The sequence below is a fragment of the Ovis canadensis genome, chromosome 3 (assembly GCF_042477335.2).
Source record: "Ovis canadensis isolate MfBH-ARS-UI-01 breed Bighorn chromosome 3, ARS-UI_OviCan_v2, whole genome shotgun sequence".
In the NCBI taxonomy this organism is placed as follows: Eukaryota; Metazoa; Chordata; class Mammalia; order Artiodactyla; family Bovidae; genus Ovis; species Ovis canadensis.
The window spans coordinates 96,327,595-96,349,906 of record NC_091247.1 but is presented as its reverse complement, the minus strand read 5'-3'; the positions used below and the strand labels follow the sequence as shown (position 1 = coordinate 96,349,906).

Sequence of the window (22,312 nt, the reverse complement as noted above, 5' to 3'; positions counted from 1 at the left end):
TAAGGCTGGTTCCTTTTTTGATGTGTGTAGCCTTTACTGCCTCTCCGTGCCTTCAGCTTTCAGTTTATACGCTCCTTCCATTAGGAAACACCCAGCTATCTCGGAAACCAAATTCAAAATTTCCAGGCTTGAGTCAGGTGTCCAGTTAACTGTTCCTGGTTCAATTAACCATGGCCAGGAGGCGCAGTTCAAGTACTCCACAAACGCAGTCACCAGAGCGTCATCCCTTGGGTGAGGGAGTGTATGGGCCAGCAGATGACCCGAAGCTACGGACAGGACGATTCCCATAAACACTACAGGTTCGCAGATTCTCTTCTCTGCCTTCCCAGAGAGCACATTTTGAGTTTATGGACTGCTTTCTAGGAGAAAAAGAAAAAAAATCCCTACTGTCCATGAAACTAGGACTTGGGGCCTTCCTGTCTTCTCTTGAAGACCAACCTCAGATGAATGCAGGCATGACTTTGGGGCCTCCGTTTCTGTCTCCCCCACTCCTCAGAACTTGGGGTCCTTGAACTGTTCTTGATCCCCTTTGTTGCTGTTGTTCAGTTGCTCTGTCATGTCCAACTCTTTGTGACCCCATGGACTATAGCACACCAGGCTTCCCTGTCCATCACCAACTCCCAGAGCTTGCTCAAATTCATGTTCATTGAGTCAGTGATGCCGTCCAACCATCTCTTCTTCTGTCATCCCCTTCTCCTCCTGCCTTCAATTTTTCCCAGCATCAGCGTCTTTTCTAATGAGTCAGCTCTTGGCCAAAGTATTGGAGCTTCAGCTTCAGCATCAATCCGTCCAGGGAATATTTAGGGTTAATTTCCTTTCAGATTGATTGGTTGGATCTCCTTGCAGTCCAAGGGACTCTCAAGAGTCTTCTCCAACACCTCAGTTCGAAAGCATCAATTCTTCGGTGCTCAGACTTCTTTATGGTCCAACTCTCACATCCATACATGACTACTGGAAAAACCATAACTAGCTCTGTTTCCTTGTTCCCAGCTTCTTTCCGCTGAGGCTGGTCCTTGCTGATATACTCGTGAGTGTTAAGCAGTGAAATTCATTCACCTAGCAAATGTTTATTGAATGCCCAGGCTCTGAACCCTTTGCTAGGGCCAGTAACCAACGTAAGCAAGACAGACCTTGACCTCACCAAGCTGGGTGTCCAGTGACTCATGTGGAGCCTGGGAGAGGGTGCTTCTGAGAAGACTCTGAGCTGAGGACCCCAGGCCCTCACACTGACTTTCTGGTGGTCTTAAACACCTCCGGGTCTTCTAGGAGTTGAATACCTGCAGGCTGTGGTCCAGTTGCAATCCATGTGATTTTGTGCTTTGCTCAGCTAATGACTAGACAGATGCCCCCTCACTGCCACCAGTAAAAGCACGATTCTGTTTGCTTCTTTTTGTGTGTTTCCTCAAGCTTGGTCCTGCCAAGGTTGGATTTCTCCCAGAAACTGCTAGTTTAGTCCACTTGGGCCATCACTGTGTAACTGTTGCTGTGAGCTCTTGACCAGAGGGGCTCTTATCTGCAGCCTCTCTCATTTGTGGATGAACTTGCATATGGGACCTGGAGTACACTGGAGATGCAGTGAAACCCTGAGGCATGAACCCAGCACATCACTAGGTTTCTGTGGACCCGACGGAAGGGAGATGGGGAGGGGTAGCATGGGAGTAGTAGTGTTCAGAAGCTGAGAAGGATTGAGCTCTTGGAATGTTTAAAAGAGCTGTTATGGGGGAGGAAAATGTCAGACCTGTTGGCAACATTAGTCCTAGCAATGTTTACTGGGTGACTGGCATGTGCCAAGCACTGTGGCACTCATGTCACATGCACCATCTCATTTGATGGTCACCATAATCCGGTAAAGCAGGGGTGACTATTCTCACTTTATAGATGGAGAAACTAAGGCTCAGACTGCTTAATGCTTTGCCAAGATCCCACTGCCAGTAATTATCAGAGTCAGGAGTTGAACCCAGGTCTGAGCTCTTAAAGCACCGCAGGAATAAAGAGAATCCCCTGGCGTCCTTGGTGATCTCTCTGTGCGTGTTCCTCTGGGGTTTCGAGATCAGACACAGCCCCTGACTCAGTGTGGCGTGCAAGGTCTGCCCAGTGGTGTTCAGAAGGAGATGGGCTGGCACCAGCCACAGTGCAGTACAAACAGTAGCCTGAGACCATTTAGGGGCCCATCTCTTCACCGCTACCGCTACCGCTGCTGCTGCTAAGTCGCGTCAGTCGTGTCCGACTCTGTGCAACCCCATAGACGGCAGCCCACCAGGCTCCCCCGTCCCTGGGATTCTCCAGGCAAGAACACTGGAGTGGGTTGCCATTTCCTTCTCCAATGCATGAAAGTGAAAAGTGAAAGTGAAGTCACTCAGTCGTGTCCGACTCTTAGTGACCCCATGGACTGTAGCTTACCAGGCTCCTCCGTCCATGGGATTCTCCAGGCTAAGGAGCCCGCCAAAGCAGGAACTCCTTGGTGGTGGCATTTTCTTGGGGCGTCCGACCTAATCACACAGCCCTGAGCCTCTGCTGCTGTGTTCTCGGGTTTAAAGTGGGCACACTTGACTTTGAGTCTCAGGCCTCAAGATGTGGTAAGGGAGCCAGTGGCAGAGGCAGGGGCTTTGGGAGTTGCAGTGCAGGCTGAGGGTGTCAGCAAACTGCTCTCCTCTAGGCTCCCGTAACTGGGGGCCCAGTTGGGCCTTCTGTGCTATAAACCAGTTCTCAGATTTCTCATCCGTAAAGTGTTTGGATTCAACCATCTCTCAGCTTTCTCCCAGCTCTGAGACTTGGCAAATTCAGGGTTCAGAGCTTCTTGGAGCAGCAGCCACTCATGACCTCTAATCAACCTTGGCACATTCTAAGTACTCAGTAAGTACTTGTTGAACTGAACCCAGGAGATTAGGAGTTTCTCAGCAGAGCAAAATAATTCCCCAGGGAGGGTTTACCACTTACCCTGAAGTGACCAGTTCCCCTGTCCATGGGCTCTCAGAAAACACCCACCAAGTGATATCTGGCATTTTGTCTTAGAAGCAGACTTAGATGGAAAGGATCAGGATTTGGGTTGTGAAGTTGGGGAAGGGAAGAAACCAGCTTCAGGGGACGTTATTGACCAAGGGCAGTTGCTGTGAAACTTGAGACCCCATAGCACCTCTCCTCATACCACCCCACCTCCACCCTGGGGCTGGATGACTGAGAGAGGCTGGGCCAGAACCTGCTCCAGCCAGCTCACCTGCAGCCAAGGCCCTAAGGAAGCTCCAGGGAGTCTCAAGGAAAATCCTACCTCTGCCTTTATAAAGTGGCCTGAGGAGAGGTGCCTGGGCTTCCCTAGGGCCCCCAGGCTTGGCGGGAAGGGCTCATGGGGGAGGGGGCAAAAGGGCAGTCCTGCCAGGCCTCTCAGCGCCTGCAGGTGCCACTCCCCTGCTGCTGCGGAGACCTGGCTGCCTGCGAGAGGTTCTGCCTTGGCCACCACCGAGACCTTCTCTCCCCAGTGCATCTGAGAACCTGAGTCTTTTCCTCTCTTGCTCACTGCTCACTCGCTCGCTCGCGCTCTCTCTCTCTCTCTCTCTCTCTCTCACACACACACACACACACACACACACACACACACTTCTCTTATACTTGGAGTATCTTTAACGCACTCTCTCGGTAGTTTTTCCTCTCCCGTTTACTGCATCTTCTCACATAACGCTCTCCCCACTTCCCCAGTCTTTCTCATATTCCTTTTCTCTCTCTCTCTGTCCCTCCCTCTCTCTCTCCCTTTCCCTCTCTTTCCCTCTCCCTCTTCTCCTCTCCCCTACCTCCCCTGGTGCTTAACTGGAAACAAAAGTGAGTTTGTTGAGCCCTGCTGGTGGGGAAGAGGAGCAAGCGGCAGCAGCCAGGGTGGCAGCAGCAGAAACAGGCTGGGGCCAGAGGCAGTGTCCACAGCCGGAGACCCCAGCGCTCAGCTCTTCCGGGCAGCAGGTAATGCCTCAGACAGAGCTGGCTCAGGGGTCTTGCTCTTTGTCCTGTCTCATCCTCTCATACCAGCTCCACTTATCTGCCTTCTAATTTGGCCTTGAAGGGGGAGGGGGATTGAAGATTTAGGGAATGGTACACAAAAGGTCCAGGGAGTCATGTGCTCTCCTCCTCGGCTCTCCGGCTCTCCGTGTGTGGTCTGATGTGGCTGGAATCCAGGGCATGTGGGGTCAAGCAAGGGTAGCTGAAGTTAGAAAATACAGGGTCCAAGGTGGCTGGGGTGTCTGGATGAGGGATGTGACAGAACCTACCCAGGCAGGTTAGGGCCAGATCTTGATGGATGTTTAGAGCCATGTCATAGACCCTAGGCTTTAGATCCTAGAGAGCTATTGAATATTTTTCACCTGAAGAGTAACATGACCAAATCTACATTTGAAGAGAGTAGTACTTGAACTCTCATCCCACGGAGAACTGCTTTACCCTCTCAGAATAAAGCAGTCCTAGTCTTCTCCCAATTTAAGGAAAAAATAAGGTTATTAGTTCAACTGTTAAATTTTCTTCTATAAAATTTCTGTAAACCTTTGATGCCTGCCAACAAGTATCAATAATCAATAAAAAGGATGTAAGTTTAAAGTAGTAGAAAAATTCAGAAGTAAAAAATCATTTAAGTAAATGCAGTCCTTTAAGCTATATACAGATAAATTGGTAGTATTTTCTGCTAGTAAAATTATTTCTAACTCATATGCACAGTATTTTATGGTGCTGCCCCCCAGAATACCATGACTCCCAGGAGTTTGCCAAAGGAGCAGTCAGTTAATGCTAACTCTGCTGCTACCTACGGCATGGGATGGATGGGGCAACCAGAGACAGTGGGAGCAGTAGGTGGTTATTGTGATGACAGGAATATGAGACAATAAAAACCTGAATAAATGTGGTGGCAATGGTGGGGAAAGGGAAGGGAGCCAAAAAAATAGTCAGGAAGTGAGTGAAAGAAGTTAGTGTCTGATTAGACATGGATGATGAGAGAGAAGGAGGCTTCAAGAGTGAGCCCCAAATTTCTCCTCTAGATGGCTGGATAGCTACGGGCTGCTGCTGCTGCTAAGTTGCTTCAGTCATGTCCGACTGTATGCGACCCCATAGACGGCAGCCCACCAGGCTCCCCCGTCCCTGGGATTCTCCAGGCAAGGACACTGGAGTGGGTTGCCATTTCCTTCTCCAATGCATGAAAGTGAAAAGTGAAAGTGAAGTCGCTCAGTCGTGCCCGACTGTTATGCGACCCCATGGACTGCAGCCCACCAGGCTCCTCCATTAGCTAGGGACTCTATCAATCAAAACGGAGGAGGATGAGGCTGGGGTGACAGAAGAAGAAGAGGCAGAGCTGCCTTGAATATGTTGAGGCTGCCCTGAGAAGACTGCCAAAGCCCCAGACGGAGCAGGACAGTTGGCAGTTGGAAATGCCCAGTACCCTTAGGACCTAGAGATGCTGGTGACCCCAGTTACAGGATGATGCCAGAAGCAATATGAGATAGTCCAGGAAGAGTGTAGAAAGAGGGGAGACAAGAAGGCCCAGGAGGAATCCTGAGGAAGACCAAGATTTAAGGGAGACCTGCAAGAGGAGCCAGGTAAGGACACTGAGAAGGAGTCCTCAAAGAGATAGGAAAAAATATCTAGAAAGTACTGCCTTAAAACAACCACAAGCATCTCAGTTCAGAGGATGCAGTCAGCATCACCGATATCCCAGAGAGATAAGCCAGACCATAGCTTCACAGTGCTGTTGATTATTTTATCTTATCGACTTACTGATTTGAGAATAAGACAAAAAAGAGAGAGCTGAGAACAGAGTTAACCTTGGGTGCTTAGCATAAATGAGATTAGCGGTACAGTAGGGAGTAGTGGGGACTGTGGCAAACTAAAATGCATATGCTTATCCATCACTCAGCTCTAGCTGATTGTTGCCAAGTAGAAATACGGGCACTGTCATCAGGGGGTCTGAATTTTCAAGAAAGGTCTCTAGGTTTTTACATGAAATTAATAATTCTTTATGTTAGCAACAATTAAAAAGAAACTATTGTCATCTATGAGAGCCGAATTAAACACATCTTTGTGCTGCCAGTTTAAAATCTCTGCCTTAGTCAATGTCTTTAGTGTGGTGGGGATGAACCAGTTGCAGCATATTGGGAAGTGATTGGTAAGGAGGAAGTAGACAGTGAGTGTTAACCACCTCTTCAAGAAGTTCAGGGGAGAGAGGGAAACAGAGAACAGGATCAGGTAGGAAGAGCTGTTTACAGGCTGAGAGAAAAAGGGTGGAGGAGAGAAACTGAAGACCCAGGTAAGGAAAGGCTGGTTGAAGAAATAAGAATCCAGTAGAAGGGAACAGATAGGGCCAGAGATGGGCTAGACGAAGAATTCTTTTGTTCAGAGATAGACTGCAGCAAAGGTAAGGACACAGAAGGACTGGAAGGGAGGAAGTTGATGGATTTCATGCCTGGAGGCCTTATTTTCTAGGTGAAGTGAGGTAGGAGATGCATCAGGAGGCTTGCTTAGAGGGACATGGGAAAGGTCACTGACAAGAATGAATGGAAGTGACTGTACTTCTGAGACCTGATAACAGTGGAAACCCTCACTGGTACAGCTGGGGGCAGGGTGGGGGGGGTGTTATGCAGAGGGGCTCATGAGCCTGGGTGCTAGCGTTGGTGGCAAGGGGAATTAGTACCTGTTATATTCCAGAACCTGTGTCTTATGTACTATTCTCCCTATCTGATTTATTGGGACAACAACCTTGTCCGCTCAGACTGAATTCACTCATAAGTAGCACCTCTGAGATTCGCACTGACATCTAGCTAGACTGAAAACCCAGCCGGCGCCTTGCATCCACCGTACCACTGTGTACCACACTGCCTCTCCCTGCACCCCAGGGCACACTGGCAGAGGTAGAGACTGGGTCAATTAGTTCTTGTTTGGGCATCAGCTGTCTGGTGTTACTGGGAAGTCAAAGAGTAAGAGGGTAGAGTCTGTGATGAAACAGTAGCTAAAATTATTGACAGTTGGGAGTCAATGGAGAAATAAGTGAGGGCCAAAGGGGATGATAAAACTAAGGAAACAAAAGCTTGGAGGGAGAGGAAGACTTGATGAAGCCCAAAGACAGTCAAAAGCAGAGACTACTTTGCCTACAAAGGTCCGTATAGTCAAAGATACTGTTTTTCCAATAGTCGTGTACAGATGTGAGAGCTGGATCATAAAGAAGGCTGAGTGCCAAAGAATTGATGCTTTTGAAATGTGGTGCTGGAGAAGACTCATAAGAGTCTCTTGGACTGCAAGGAGATCAAACAGTCAATCCTAAAGGAAATGAACCCTGAATATTCATTGGAAGGACTGGTGCTGAAGCTGAAGCTCCCATACTTTGGCCACCTGATGCAAAGAGCCTAAAGAGACTCTTTAGAAAAGACCCTGATGCTGGGAAAGATTGAGGGCAGGAAGAAAAGGGGGTGGCCAAGGATGAGATGGTTGGATGGCATCACTGACTTAATGGACATGAGTTTGAGCAAGCTCCAAGAGTTGGTGAAGGACAGGGAAGCCTGGTGTGCTGCAGTCCATGGGGTCACAAAGAGTCAGACACAACTGAGCAGTTGAACAGCAACAGCAAAAGAGTCAGTGAGAGACTGAGCCAGAGCAGAGGCAATGGAATTGGTGAGGAAGGAAAGGATTCTCGAAAATTTTTAATGTGGGCATGGAGCTGAGAGGAAGAGGTGAGGTGAGGATGATCCAGGGTGTCCACCTATGCAGCTGGGTAGACAGTCATGCTTGTGATGTCACGTGGTATGTCTCTCTGTCTCTGGCTCACCATGCTCTGGGTACCCTAACCAGCACGCTCTACCTCAGACCTTAGGCACACTCTCAGCACTTGTGGAAGTGGCTCATTCTCATTTTTCAAGTCACAGGTCAAATATACCCTCCTCAGAGAGGCCTTCCTTGATCTTGCTATCTAATGTAGCTTCGTGGTCTTTTCTTTTTTCTCAGAACGCTTATCACTGCCTGCAATGACTGTTTCTAGATTTGTTTACTTGTTTATTGTCTGCATCTGCCACTGGAGAGGCTCAGGAGATCACGGATATCTGGGCCTTCTTCACAGTTTTGCTTCGTTGCACCTAGACCAGTGCCTGACACATAGTAGACATTCATTAAGCAAGAGAAAGAAGGTAGGGAGGGAGCATGGGAGAGAAGGAGGCAGGGAAGACTGGAGAAGTGTATTTGGGGAAGGGCACGTGTTCTGTGTTTGAATGCTGACCTGAGGTGCCTGAGAGATCCCCCAGGAGGCAACACCTGCTGGGCAGCTGGAGAGCACACTGGGAGGTCAGGGACAGACTGTCATCGTGCCCGTGAAGAAGGTGGGCCCACATGGCCCACTGGTGCAAGCACATCCTTTCACAGGGCTGATCGCCCCTTTAAGGCCGGTGTGGGAGGTGACTCTTTGGGGCCCAGTGGAAAAGGGATCCCTCCATTATGCTGAAGTTGGGACAGAGTTTTTCTCACCGCTTATCTGTTCTGTTCCCTATCCTCGAAGTTGGGACAGAGTTTTTCTCACCGCTTATCTGTTCTGTTCCCTATCCTCGCTGCTGCCCTGGCTTTGGCTATTTTCCATCTTTCTTCAGTGTCGGCTACAAGTCCCTGGAGTCTGAATACAGACTAAATCCTCTCATCTCTTTTATCTGGGAGAATATCCCACCCACATCCACCCACATCCAACTCTAGCTTCACCCGGAAGGTGGACTTAGTCTTACTGAATAGGAAATACTTTCCCCTTGCCCTTGGCTTCTGCTCCATATCAAGGGCCTCCACCTCCCACAGGGCACTCAGCCGAGCTCACTGCCCTCCTTTTGCAGGGTCTCCAGCTGCTGAGCAGCTCCAGGACATCCTGGGGGAGGAAGATGAGGCTCCCAACCCCACCCTCTTCACAGAGATGGACACTCTGCAGCATGATGGAGACCAGATGGAGTGGAAGGAGTCGGCCAGGTGAGTCCCTCCCTGGAGGGCGGCAGAGGGGGCTTCCCACGGCAGTCTGCCTGGGCCCGGGCTGAGCTGACCAGCGGCACCTTGAGTCCTGCCAGGGCACTTTCTGGCCCCCAGGGACCCACCTACCTGCCTTTCCTTGGTGTCCAGAATTGGTGTGGACACTAAGGAGCAAACAGAGACTTATGATTGTCTCATCCTCGAAGAAATGAAAATCCAAGTGGGAAAGTAGAACAGACACCTGTGAAGCTTTGAGAGAATAACACAAGGGCGTATGTCCTTTCACGTCAAACTGAATGTTGTGAAAGGGAGAGCACCAAGCAGGCTGGGATAGGTGCGAGTGCTGCCTGGAGGAAGGAGAGCGTGTCCCAGGAAAAATTCCGTCGCGTGCTCCAGTGGGCACTGAAGCAAAGGAACTTGGTCGAGTCTGCGGCAGGACAAGCAGAGTGGAGCTATAGAGGTACACGGGGATCAGGAGGAGCTGTGTGTAGGGGCAATAGAAGAGAGAGGAGAGCCAGGCGGCTGGAGGGGACCCACACAGTGAAGTCACGGAGCCAGCGGAGAATCAGGGTAAGGAATAATGCTGACCGTGCCCGTGCCTGGGGCACAAAGGCCTCTGAATTAGACCGATTAGCAGTGCCAAATGCTGCCCAGGGCCCAGGGAGAAGGCAGGATATAGGAAGGGGCTGCAGGAAGGGCTGCGGAGAAGAGGAGGAGCCCTGGGACAGAAGTTGAGAGTCTAGAAGACAGAATATAACAATGTTCTCCAGCTTTTTTGTACTAACGCCCCACACCCAAATTTGTGATTAAAATTAACTTTGCTCAAATAGAATTAAATTTTTTTTTCTAATGAGACAAATGCAATGCTAAGAAATTATATTTTTTCAGGTAGGGTTGAGCTTCGGAGCCCCACAAACAATACTTTAAACTTTTTTGCTCCCTTAAGAATGCATTTTTGCCCCCCTGGGGCTGATATTGCCCCAGTTGAGAATGCCTGGACTTTACTGCCAGCTGTGCCCGAGGTGGCTCTGCCTGGAGGCCACCACAGTACCCAGAACCTGGCTGCACCAATCAGAGCCTGGGGCCCATCCTCACCTACCAAACTCACTCACCTCAGTAGTTGTTCTATAGAACGAGGGGCAGATTTTGACATTTCCAAGCTTCCCCTGCTCCAGTCTTTCCTGGGAGGAAAAAGAGGCCATTGAGTGACTAGCAAATTCCTGCAGGCTTCAGAAGGATTGAATTCCTAGCCTCATGGCTGGGCCCAATCCCTGTCCGGAAGGTATGGAGCCTCTTCTTATCAGCCCGTTCAAGGAGCCCTTACTGCCTGCTAACAATTCACAGGCTCCTCTCATTCAATCTGCACAATGACCCTGGGGAGGCAGGAAATATTATTATCCTCATTTCATAGTAGACGATAGTGAGATTAATAGTCAAATCAATGCAAGAGTCAGAGCCTACAGGTAGCCAAGTCTGGATGCCAGTCCAGGGCTGTCTGAGTCTCCAACTTGAGTGCTTATGTGCTTCCTTCTGTTTTCCCCATTTTCCCAGCCACCTCTCTCCCCTTCCTTCAACTTCTAGGAACTCTGTTCTGATTTCCAGGGAAGGACTTAAGTCTGGAGGGAATTTGACTGCTGTGAGAGATAAACAGGGACAGCCACAGAGCCCAGGACATCCATCTGGGGCTGATAAGTGAGGAGACAATATTTCAAATGCCCAGGGCCCGGTGTGAGCTATTGTGGCTTAATGCTTCTGAAGGACTTATAACTCCCTGGGCAAATGCCTTTCTTGCCCAAAGAAGGGTATATTGAGAGAACAAAAGTTGAGAAAGGCCTTCTCCAACTAGGAGGAAGAGGGTGACTTCTCCCCATCCTGGGCAAGGTGTGGATTCAGAACCCTTGGCAATAATTGCCAGGACCAGGCCCCTATGATTGCCTGTCACTCACATACACAGAACCTTTTCTGAGAAGGCCTGAGGCCCTCAGACACATGGCTGTTGCCATAGATGAGATACCCAGTTTCTAATCCGAGTGTGGATCCTTAGAGCCTTGCACACTATAGACCCTGAAGGAGAGTGATAAACTGCAGATAATGATGTTTCTGGAAGAAGGCCCCTTATAAAATATAAAGGGGCCTGGCATTGCCACTGCAATGGGTGTGGGTGTTTCTCCACAGGCAGCTTTCCAAGGACAGGATTTGAAGAGACCTGGGAAGGACCCCCAGTGTAACCCAAGCAGCTCCTCACACCCACAATGAAAGGAACCTGGAACCTGGAGGAAGTCTAACAGCTGAACCCAGTGCCAGGCTGATGGAAAGAGTAGCATCTTGAGGGTCATTTTTGAGGAAGGAAACATTCGGGGGAGAGCCACTCAGTCCTCCTTCTCTTGAGATCCTTTCTCCAGCCTTCTTGCTATTCCCTTCTCCAGGGGATCTTCTCAATCCAAAGATCAAACCTGTGCCTCCCACATTGCAGGCAGATTCTTTATCATCTCTCCAGCTCACTCTGGCTGGTTTGCAGCTCACTGTTGGAGATCTGGGCAGCAGGCCTCTGCAGAGTTCAGAGACAAGATTTGTTTGCTGGCCAGCCAGTCCACCTTGGCCTGGACAGCTGTACTAGAGGCTCCTCCTGGCAGGCTGCAACAGGAGAGGTCATGGGGGCCTGTTTGGGGCCTGTCACCCCCACCAGAGAATGGTAAGAATTGCCCTCAGCTGACAGGCTGTGCAATCTACTTAGGGAAGCCAGAGGTCTCAGAAGTTTCCAGAATCTAAGAACCAGCAAATCCCAGTAGGTTCTGAGACTCCTTGGAATAACAGGAAAAAATGATAGGAAGCAGGAGCGACCTCTCCCATGGACACTCAGACCCTGAGAGGGTTGCAGGTCTGTACCCACATCAAAGAGATTGCAGGAGGGCACCCTTTAATAAAAGTATTTAATTTGTTGGGAGAGTGCTTGCTTTATTGAGTTAGGAGATTAACAGAGTGAAAATCTCAAATCCGCAAGGAATTTTCCCCAGCACTGCTTTCTGGGGGTTATTAATTTGGGGGGATGTTTTGGGCCCTTAGAGAAGGAATCACCACTGGACAGATTTAAACGGCTTTTTGAGCTCTGCTGAGCCTGGTCTGTGTGCGTGGTTGGGAGTATGCATGTGGGCGTCATTTCTAACGTGATCAATGCTGGTAGGTCAGGCTGTTAATAAAATAGATTTTTATTAAGTTTGTCTCTTTAGGGTTCCCGGGAGGGGAGTGCAGCTGGCTCTTTGCTGATACTGACCTTGCCTGAAGGGAGGGTTGGATGGATGGGGTCGGGGGGACTCCCTCACTGTGAGCAAACAATTTACCCAGGATTCCATTGTCTCTCAAGCTTGGATCTGCCTGACCACAGGGGAGGAAGGGAAGGAGGATGATCTGGGCTGGAAGCCAGGCAGCTCGTGGAGGGACTTTTGGGGTTACTCAAAAAATAGACATCGGAGCCTTCCCTGAACTCTGAAAGCAAACTCCAGATCCAAGCTGCCTCTGATCTCAACTCAGCAAACCTTGAGCTGAACTTGCCAGAATGTTCTTATAAGGCACATACGCTCTGATAATTTTCCTGCCATGATCAGGGAAAGGCAGAAAGAGGGGCAGGAGAAGTAGGTCAGCTTAGTTGCGTCAGACCAGATCAGTACATTTTCAAAAGCGCTGAATGGTTCTCCACACATAGGCAGAGATGCTTTCTCACTCTGTACCTGATGGAAAAGGAAGCCTGAATTTTGCTTCAACCCTGAAACTGCTCCTGCTTACAGCCCTGTAGAATATTCTCCTAACATCATCAGCCCTCTTCGTCTGCACCCCAGTCCTCTTGGTCTTGCCACTCACCTGGAATCACCCTTAAAGGGCCTGAGATGACTTCTCTATGTAGAAAGCAGAGAAGGGAGCTGAAAGTTCTTAGCACAGATATTGGCAAATGTCACTCATTCATTCAACTACTATTTAGAAAGCATTTACTGTCTCTAAGACGTGAACCACATGCTTAGAGGTCCGAAAAACATGGCAGATGCCGTGCCTGTTCACACAGACTCTCAGTCTAATGGAGCACGGAGGCAAATAACTAGACGCTTGATGATAGGATGCTAAGAAAGCGCAGTGTAGGGGCGCCTAACCCAGACAGAAGGGACCAGGGCAGGCGTACAGGAAGAACAGCTGTTCACATAGACCCCTGAAGGATGAGTCAGGTTAGTCAAGAGAGGCACAGAAGGGGGAAGGGGCCCCTGGAACAGGTGGAGCAGAAACAGGGCAGAAGTTCCCTGTAGCTGCCCTAGAGAGAGTGGCCGATGAGGCAGGCCCTGCGCAGACCGTGTTGTGCAGTTTGAACGTGATGCTGAGAACTCTGGAGGACCACTGCGGGAGAGGGACTAAACTGTCTGTCTGAGAGAGATCACTCAGGTGTCAGTGTGAGGCAAGCCTGGGCTGGTTAGGAGGCTGGTCCGGGGAGAAGTGATGAGGTGGTGAGTTGAGGTTAGGTGGTGCCCATCTGAACCAAGATGGTGATAATGGAAATAGAAGGTGTGGCCTTGAGACATATTTTTTGAGTATATATCTGCATTTCCTTTCAAATATACTTTATTTAGAGCAGCTTTAGATTCACAGCAAAATTGAGCAGAAGGTAGAGTTCCCATGTGTGCCCTGCCCCTACATATTCATAGCCTCCCCCATTATCAACATCCTCCACCAGAGTGGTACACTTGTCTCTATTGATGAACCTTGCTGTTGTTCAGTCACTAAGTCATGTCCGACTCCTTGCAACCACATGGACTGCAGCACACCAGGCTCCTCTGTCCTCCAGTATCTCTTGGAGTTTGCTCAAATTCAGTCCATTGAGTCAGTGGTGTTTTCTAACCATCTCATCCTCTGCCTCTCCTTTCTACTTCTGCCTTCAATCTTTCCCAGCATCTGGGTCTTTTCCAATGAGTCAGCCCTTCACATCAGGTGACCAAAGTGTTAGAGCTTCAGCTTCAGTTCTTCTAATGACTATTCAGGGTTGATTTCCTTTAGGATTGACTGATTTGATCTCCTTGCAGTCCAAGGGACTCTCAAGAGTCTTCTCCAGTACCACAGTTCAAAAGCATCAATTCTTTGGTGCTCAGCCTTCTTTATGACCTAACTCTCACACCTATACATCACTGGAAAAACCATAGCTTCGACTATAGGGACCTGTGTTGGCAAAATGATGTCTCTGCTTTTTAATACACTGTCTAGGTTTTGTATTACATATATAAATTGTATATGTATGCTGCTGCTGCTGCTAATTCGCTTCAGTCGTGTCTGACTCTGTGACCCCATAGACGGCAGCCCATGAGGCTCCCCTGTCCCTGGGATTCTCCAGGCAAGAACACTGGAGTGGGTTGCCATTTCCTTCTCCAATGCATGAAAGCGAAGAGTGAAAGTGAAGTCACTCAGTCGTGTCCGACTTTCAGCGACCCCATGGACTGCGGCCCACCAGGCTCCTCTGTCTATGGGATTTTCCAGGCAAGAGTGCTGGAGTAAATTATATATCTACCAAAAGTTCTTATGAAAAATTTCAAACACAAAAAGTAGAGAAAATAGGGTAATAGTGAACCCCCATGTATCCATCATTCAGCTTCATCAGTGATTAATATTTAGTCTCCAAAAGCAAAATATTTTGTTTGCTTTTAGGGATTTTGTTTTGTTGCTTATTTTTGCTGGAATGTTTTAAACAAAACCCCAGATGTTGTAAACATTTTAGTACACATCTTTATGAAATTAGACTTCTTTTGTAAACACAATCACAATGTCATTATATCTCCTAACAAAATTAAGAATAGCTCCTTAATATGATGGGAAATCCAGTCTAGATTCAAATGTCCCCTCTTGTGATGGACAGGGAGGCCTGGCCTGCTGCAATTCATGGGGTCGCAAAGAGTCGGACACGACTGAGCAACTGAACTGAACTGAATTTATCTTAAAAAACATCTTTTCACTGTTGGTTTATACAATTTAGAATCAAAACAAGGTATACACACTGATTTGGGTGGTTCCATCTCCCATCTTGTTAGGATCACAACCTTCAGACTCAAGAGGTGCTAAAGGAATTGTCCTCTCTGGAAATCCTTTGTCAGGAGTTCTAAAGTCAAGAGCCCCTGCCCGCCCCCCCACCCCCCGCCCCGGTCTGATATATCCAGCTTTGCAACTACAGCCCAAACTCAGGTGAGCTGTCGGAGCCTGTGTATGATGTTCAAGGGAAAGAGAAGTGCCACTTCACTGGCAGGATATTTTAAATGCTATTGTCATTGTCAGGATATTTTAGGCTGTAAGAAACAGAAGCCCATTTAAGCTAATTTATGCAAAAACAGGGAGCATCAGCAGAACATGGGATAACCTCATGAAACGCAGGGACAGTCAGATCTCTCAGGGGCTGGACCTGGGAAGTCAGGCTGTCCTCTATCTCTGCTTCTGGTCTCTGCCTCTCTCCAGGTATCTTTTTTCAGTCTGCTGCAGCCAGCTTCTTCACTTGTCCCTGCCCTAGGCCATTCCTCAGCCTCTGTATTCACATCTACTCTACTCAAGGGTCCATCCCAGAATGTGTTCCTTAATCTATCAATTTGTAATTCTTCAGAGATAATCTAATTTGCCCAACTTTGGTTGTCCCATCATTGTGCCTCAGATCAGAGTTACAGGAAAGCATGAGAGGGCTGGCCATAGCCTGGAGACTACATCCATACGGGTACAGCAGGATGGGCCCTTCACCAAATGCATGAGCTGGGTGCAAGTCCCCGAGCCCCTTTCAGTTCTTCACAGCTCCTAAAATTCCACACCTCTGCCCTATCCCTGCCACCTGTACTACTGGGTACACTTTTGGGGAAGAAGCGGTTTTCCAGTAATGCCTGAATTGCACTGCATAACTGAGGATCCTTAGAAGAGACTCCCAGGTTTGCAAGAGGAAAAACTTTCAATCACCAGGAGTTAGTTGGCCATGGAAGCTCATAGGTTCATTCCAGAACAGCCTAAGACAGAGTCTGCCTGTCTAGACCCAGTCCCAGGCAAGTCTCATAGAGGTTTCCAAGCATCTTATTCTGAGTCTATCAAACATTTGAATCACTTAGCTAATGTGCCTCATTCTGACTGTATGATTTTCTATTGATAATTTGACTTTCCATGTATGGCTGCCTATAAGGAGAGAACGCAGGGGCTAAAACATAAGAATAACTAACCCTTCATTATTGTTGTTGTTCAGTCGCTAAGTAGTATATGACTCTTTGCGACCCCATGGACTGCAGCATGCCAGGCTTCCCTTTCCTTCACTGTCTCTGGAGTTTGCTCAGACTCATGTCCAATGAGCCCATGATGCTCTCTAACCGTCTCATCCTCTGCCACCCTCTTCTCCTTTTGCCTTCAGTCTTTCGCAGCATCAGGGTCTTTTCCAACGAGCCGGTTCTTCACGTCAGGTGGCCAAAGTATTATATCTGTTGTAAATCCTATTGTAAATTAAATAAATTGGCCTTTGGGTTCATATCGCAACCCTTGTGAACTTGGTTATTGTTTGTATCTCCGGACCTAATCATCTCTGGGATAACGTAAAGGCAAATTTCTGAATCTAGTCTGGAGTGGATATTCCAAGAAGCCTGTGGGGACTTTCTGGTGCCTTCAGCTGCTGTTTATACCTTCTAAATTCCTACATATGCTTGTTGACCTTTGACTCACGCCTCCTTGCTCAGTCTTACATAATTCAGTTCACTTCAGTTGCTCAGTTGTGTCCTACTCTTTGCGACCCCATGAATCACAGCACGCCAGGCCTCCCTGTCCATCACCAGCTCCCAGAGTTCACCCAAACTCATGTCAATTGAGTCAGTGATACCATCCAGCCATCTCATCCTCTGTCGTCTCCTTCATCTCCTGCCCCCAATCCCTCCCAACATCAGAGTCTTTTCCAATTGAGTCAGCTCTTCGCATGAGGTGGACAAAGTATTGGAGTTTCAGCTTTAGCATTGGTCCTTCCAATGAACACCGAGGGCTGATCTCCTTTAGAATGGACTGGCTGGATCTCCTTGCAGTCCATGAGACTCTCAAGAGTCTTCTCCAACACCACAGTTCAAAAGCATCAATTCTTCAGCACTCAGTTTTCTTCACAGTCCAACTCTCACATCCATTCATGACCACTGGAAAAACCATAGCCTTGACTAGATGGACCTCTGTTGGCAAAGTAATATCTCTGCTTTTTAATATGCTATCTAGGTTGGTCATAACCTTCCTTCCAAGGAGTAAGCATCTTTTAATTTCATGGCTGCAGTCACCATCTGCAGTGATTTTGGAGTCCAAAAAAATAAAGTCTGACACTCTTTCCACTGTTTCCCCATCTATTTCCCATACAGTTGGGACCAGATGCCATAATCTTCGTTTTCTGAATGTTGAGCTTTAAGCCAACTTTTTCACTCTCCTCTTTAACTTTCATCAAGAGGCTTTTTAGTTCCTCTTCACTTTCTGCCATAAGGGTGGTGTCATCTGCATATCTGAGGTTATTGATATTTCTCCCGGCAATCTTGATTCCAGCTTGTGCTTCTTCCAGCCCAGCATTTCTCATGATGTACTCTGCATAGAAGTTAAATAAGCAGGGTGACAATATACAGCCTTGATGTACTCCTTTTCCTATTTGGAACCAGTCTGTTGTTCCATGTCCAGTTCTAACTGTTGCTTCCTGACCTGCATACAGGTTTCTCAAGAGGCAAGTCAGGTGGTCTGGTATTCCCATCTCTTTCAGAATTTTCCACACTTTATTGTGATCCACACAGTCAAAGGCTTTGGCATAGTCAATAAAGCAGAAATAAATGTTTTTCTGGAACTCTCTTGCTTTTTCCATGATCCAGCGGATGTTGGCAATTTGATCTCTGGTTCCTCTGCCTTTTCTAAAACCAGCTTGAACATCAGAAAGTTCACAGTTCACATACTGCTGAAGCCTGGCTTGGAGAATTTTGAGCATTACTTTACTAGCATGTGAGATGAGTGCAATTGTGTGGTAGTTTGAGCATTCTTTGGCATTGCCTTTCTTTGGGATTGGAATGAAAACTGACCTTTTCCAGTCCTGTGGCCATTGCTGAGTTTTCCAAATTTGCTGGCATATTGAGTGCAGCACTTTCACAGCATCACCTTTCAGGATTTGAAATAGCTCAATTGGAATTCTATCACCTCCACTAGCTTTGTTCATAGTGATGCTTTCTAAGGCCCACTTGACTTCACATTCCAGGATGTCTGGCTCTAAATGAGTGATTGCACCATCGTGGTTATCTTGGTCATGAAGCTCTTTTTTTGTACAGTTCTTCTGTGTATTCTTGCCATCTCTTCTTAATATCTTCTGCTTCTGTTAGGTCCATACCATTTCTGTCCTTTATTGAGCCCATCTTTGCATGAAATGTTCCCTTGGTATCTCTAATTTTCTTGAAGAGATCTCTGCTGCTGCTGCTAATTCGCTTCAGTCGTGTCCGACTCTGTGCGACCCCATAGATGGCAGCCCACCAGGCTCCCCCGTCCCTGGGATTCTCTGGGCAAGAACACTGGGGTGGGTTGCCATTTCCTTCTTCAATGCATGAAAGTAAGTGAAAGTGAAGTGCTCAGTCATGTCTGACTCTTAGCGACCCCATGGACTGCAGCCTAGAAGGCTCCTCCATCCATGGGATTTTCCAGGCAAGAGTACTGGAGTGGGATGCCTTTGCCTTCTCCTTGAAGAGATCTCTAGTCTTTCCCATTCTGTTGTTTTCCTCTATTTCTTTACATTGACCGCTGAGGAAGGCTTTCTTATCTCTCCTTGCTATTCTTTGAAACTCTGCATTCAAATGGGAATATCTTTCCTTTTCTCCTTTGCTTTTTGCTTCTCTTCTTTTCACAGCTATTTGTAAGGCCTCCTCAGACAGTCATTTTTCTTTTTTTGCATTTCTTTTCCATGGGGATGGTCTTGATTCCTGTATTCTGTACAATGTCATGAACCTCCATGCATAGTTCGTCAGGCACTCTGTCTATCAGATCTAGTCCCTTAAATCTATTTCTCACTCCCACTGTATAATCATAAGGGATTTGATTTAGGTCATACCTGAGTGGTCTAGTGGTTTTCCCTACTTTCTTCAATTTAAGTCTGAATTTGGCAATAAGGAGTTCATGATCCGAGCCACAGTCAGCTCCCAGTCTTGTTTTTGTTGACTGTATAGAGCTCCTCCATCTTTGGCTGCAAAGAATATAATCAATCTGATTTCGGTGTTGACCATCTGGTGATATCCATGTGTAGAGTCTTCTCTTGTGTTGTTGGAAGAGGGTGTTTGCTATGACCAGTGTGTTCTCTTGGCAAAACTCTATTAGCCTTTGCCCTGCTTCATTCCATATTCCAAGGCCAAATTTGCCTGTTACCCCAGGTGTTTCTTGACTTCCTACTTTTGCATTCTAGTCCCCTATAATGAAAAGGACATCTTTTTGGGGTATTAGTTCTGAAAGGTCCTATAGGTCTTCATAGAACTGTTCAACTTCAGCTTCTTCAGTGTTACTGGTTGGGGCATAGACTTGGATAACTGTGATATTGAATGGTTTGCCTTGGAGACAAACAGAGATCATTCTGTCATTTTTGAGATTGCATCCAAGTACTGCATTTCAGACTCTCTTATTGACCATGATGGCTACTCCATGATATCTACACAATAGTAGGTATAATGGTCATCTGAGTTAAACTCACCCATTCCAGTCCATTTTAGTTCACTGATTCCTAGAATGTCAACGTTCACTCTTGCCATCTCCTGTTTGACCACTTCCAATTTGCCTTGATTCATAGACCTAACATTCCAGGTTCCTATGCAATATTGCTCTTTACAGCATCGGACCTTGCTTCTATCACCAGTCACATCCACAACTAGGTATTGTGTTTGCTTTGGCTCCATCCCTTCATTCTTTCTGGAGTTATTTCTCCACTGATCTCCAGTAGCATATTGGGCACCTACTGACCTGGGGAGTTCTTCTTTCAGTAGCCTATCATTTTGCCTTTTCATACTGTTCATGGGGTTCTCAAGGCAAGAATACTGAAGTGGTTTGCCATTCCCTTCTCCAGTGGACCACATTCTGTCAGACCTCTCCACCATGACCCGTCTGTCTTGGGTGGCCCCATGGGCATGGCTTAGTTTCATTGAGTTAGACAAGGCTGTGGTCTGTGTGATCAGATTGGCTAGTTTTCTGTGATTATGGTTTCAGTGTGTCTGCCCTCTGATGCCCTCTTGTAACACCTACCATCTTACTTGGGTTTCTCTTACCTTGGATGTGGGGCATGTCTTCACAGCTGCTCCAGCAAAGTGCAGCCACTGCTCCTTACCTTGGACAAGGTCGCATACTTCACAGTCCTTCAAATTCAATGTCATGTTTTGTTTATGAACATATTACTGAACTCAGATTCGGCTGCTCAGTACTCAAAGGCCAATACTCAAAAAGACAAGTGCTAGTAGGAATGGAAAAGTTGCTTTATTCGGGAGGACCTGGGGAGATGGCAGACTCCTGTTCAAAAGCCTGTCCCAACCCCAAAGATTCTGCTTGATCATGAAAGATTTTTTGTTTGTTTGTTTGTGTTTGTGATCATGAAAATTTTTAAGTGGAGAATCATTTGGGAAGGGTATCAACATCTTCATTATCTTCCACTGTGTGCAGACTTTCTTCTGATTGGTTGGTGGAAAGGTAAAAGGAACCTTGTGCTCACCCTGAAGTTACCGTCCTCCACTTGAGTGGAGGCTTTTGTTCCTACAGAAGAGCTCAAAAATATTGTTATGTATATTCACTGGGGCTTCCCAGGTGGCTCAGTGGGAAAGAACCCACCTGCCAATGTAGGAGACACAGGAGATGACAGTTGGATCCTTGGGTTGGGAAGATCCCCTGGAGAAGGAAATGGCAGCCCACTTCAGTATTCTTGCCTGGAGAATCCCACGGACACAGGAACCTGGCAGGCTATAGTCCATAGGGTCACCAAGAGTCGGACATGACTGTTGGAGGAAGGGGAACCCCTTCTATGATCTGAGAGTGGGCTCTTATCTAACACTTGGAAATGAATTGTCCAAGGAGACATACATGCTGACGAAGCAGGAGACTTTATTGCGAAGGGGCTTCTAGGTGGAGAGCAGAACTGCTCTGTCTCAAGGCTCACAGTCTCGGGTTTTATGGTGATGGATTAATTTCCAGGTTTTCTTTGGCCAATCATTATGACTCAGAGTCCTTCCTGGTGGTGCACGCATTGCTCAGCCAAGATGGATGCCAGAAAGGATTCTGGGAGGTGGTAGGATATATAGTGATTCCTTTTGACCTTTTCTGAACTCTTCCGGTTGGTGGTGGCTTATTAGTTCCATGTTCCTTATCAGGACCTCCTGTCATAAAATAACTCATGAAAATGGTTACCGTGGTGCCTGGCCTGGGTGGATGGTTTCAGTCAGTGTGTTTCCCCTAACATGACTGTGGCTGAGCATGAGCACAGAGTTGCACGCATATTTCTTGAGGAGGAGCCAGGACCCTGCCTTACGGTTGTACTATTGTTTCTTGTCAATTCCTCCTTAGTTTCTGCATTCTTTCCCTCCCCTAATAAACAACTAGTTTAATCTGCTCTGTGGAATTCAGAGAAGGTCAAGGATACTGAGTGAAGCTTATTCCCTGTACAAACAAAAAATGGGGGACAAAGAATTTGTACCCAGGAGGTCCCCACAGGGTCCTGCTCTCTTTTGTCAGCTTAAAAAATGTTCATAACCTAAAAGTTGAGGATTATGTTTTATTCATCGGGAAATTGTAGGACTTCAAGTCCAGGAGATAGCATCTCAACATCTCTCGTTTCTCCCTGAGAGATGCTCTGAGACCACAGATATTCTCCTTCCTGAGTGCCCTTTGGGCTCACCAGCTCCCATTGCAGGGCTGCAATCACTGAGACTGGGACATCCTTGTTTACTGATATGGCAGGAAATATTCCATTTTTCACTTTTAAAAATACACATTATATGTGTAGTTCTAATCAGTTGTGTAAATAACTTTTACATTATTTCAAATACACATTTTAATGCATGTGCTTGTCATCATGTAGCATGAATTTGCCAAATAAACTGTAGAAATGGGTTTAGGAATTCCTCTTTCAAAAAGCTTTTCCTCATCTCTTGGTGCTCTGTCAAAGACTGAACCTAAGAAGTATCTAACGGTTCCTCAGATATCTCTAGGAAAGCTCTTCATTGGCCGATATAAGAGAATTAAAACTAGCTTTGGGCTTCTGCTAGAAAATTCAGGGTGCTGGTTAAGACTCAGTGTTAAAGAGCTTTGCTGGATAGTGGGGGAAAACTGGTTACTTTTAAGAAATGAATCTGTTAGAATCACAAAATTTATTACA

The 22,312-nt window shown here is 47.3% G+C and overlaps 1 protein-coding gene across 5 annotated transcripts in view; it reads left to right on the top strand.

The window, feature by feature from the left end:
- Positions 1-22,312, top strand: part of SLC4A5 (solute carrier family 4 member 5) — a 98,733-nt gene that overhangs the window by 15,870 nt on the left and 60,551 nt on the right. For 3 of the 5 annotated variants that reach the window (XM_069583722.1, XM_069583723.1, XM_069583720.1), the window contains exons 1-2: positions 3,236-3,945; positions 8,820-8,949. In XM_069583722.1, the coding sequence (XP_069439823.1) occupies positions 8,897-8,949 (53 nt within the window). In that variant the 5' untranslated portion in view covers positions 3,236-3,945; positions 8,820-8,896. Of the gene's footprint in view, positions 1-3,235; positions 3,946-8,819; positions 8,950-22,312 lie in introns of those variants that run through there. The other 2 variants (XM_069583724.1, XM_069583719.1) reach the window with 2 other exon arrangements.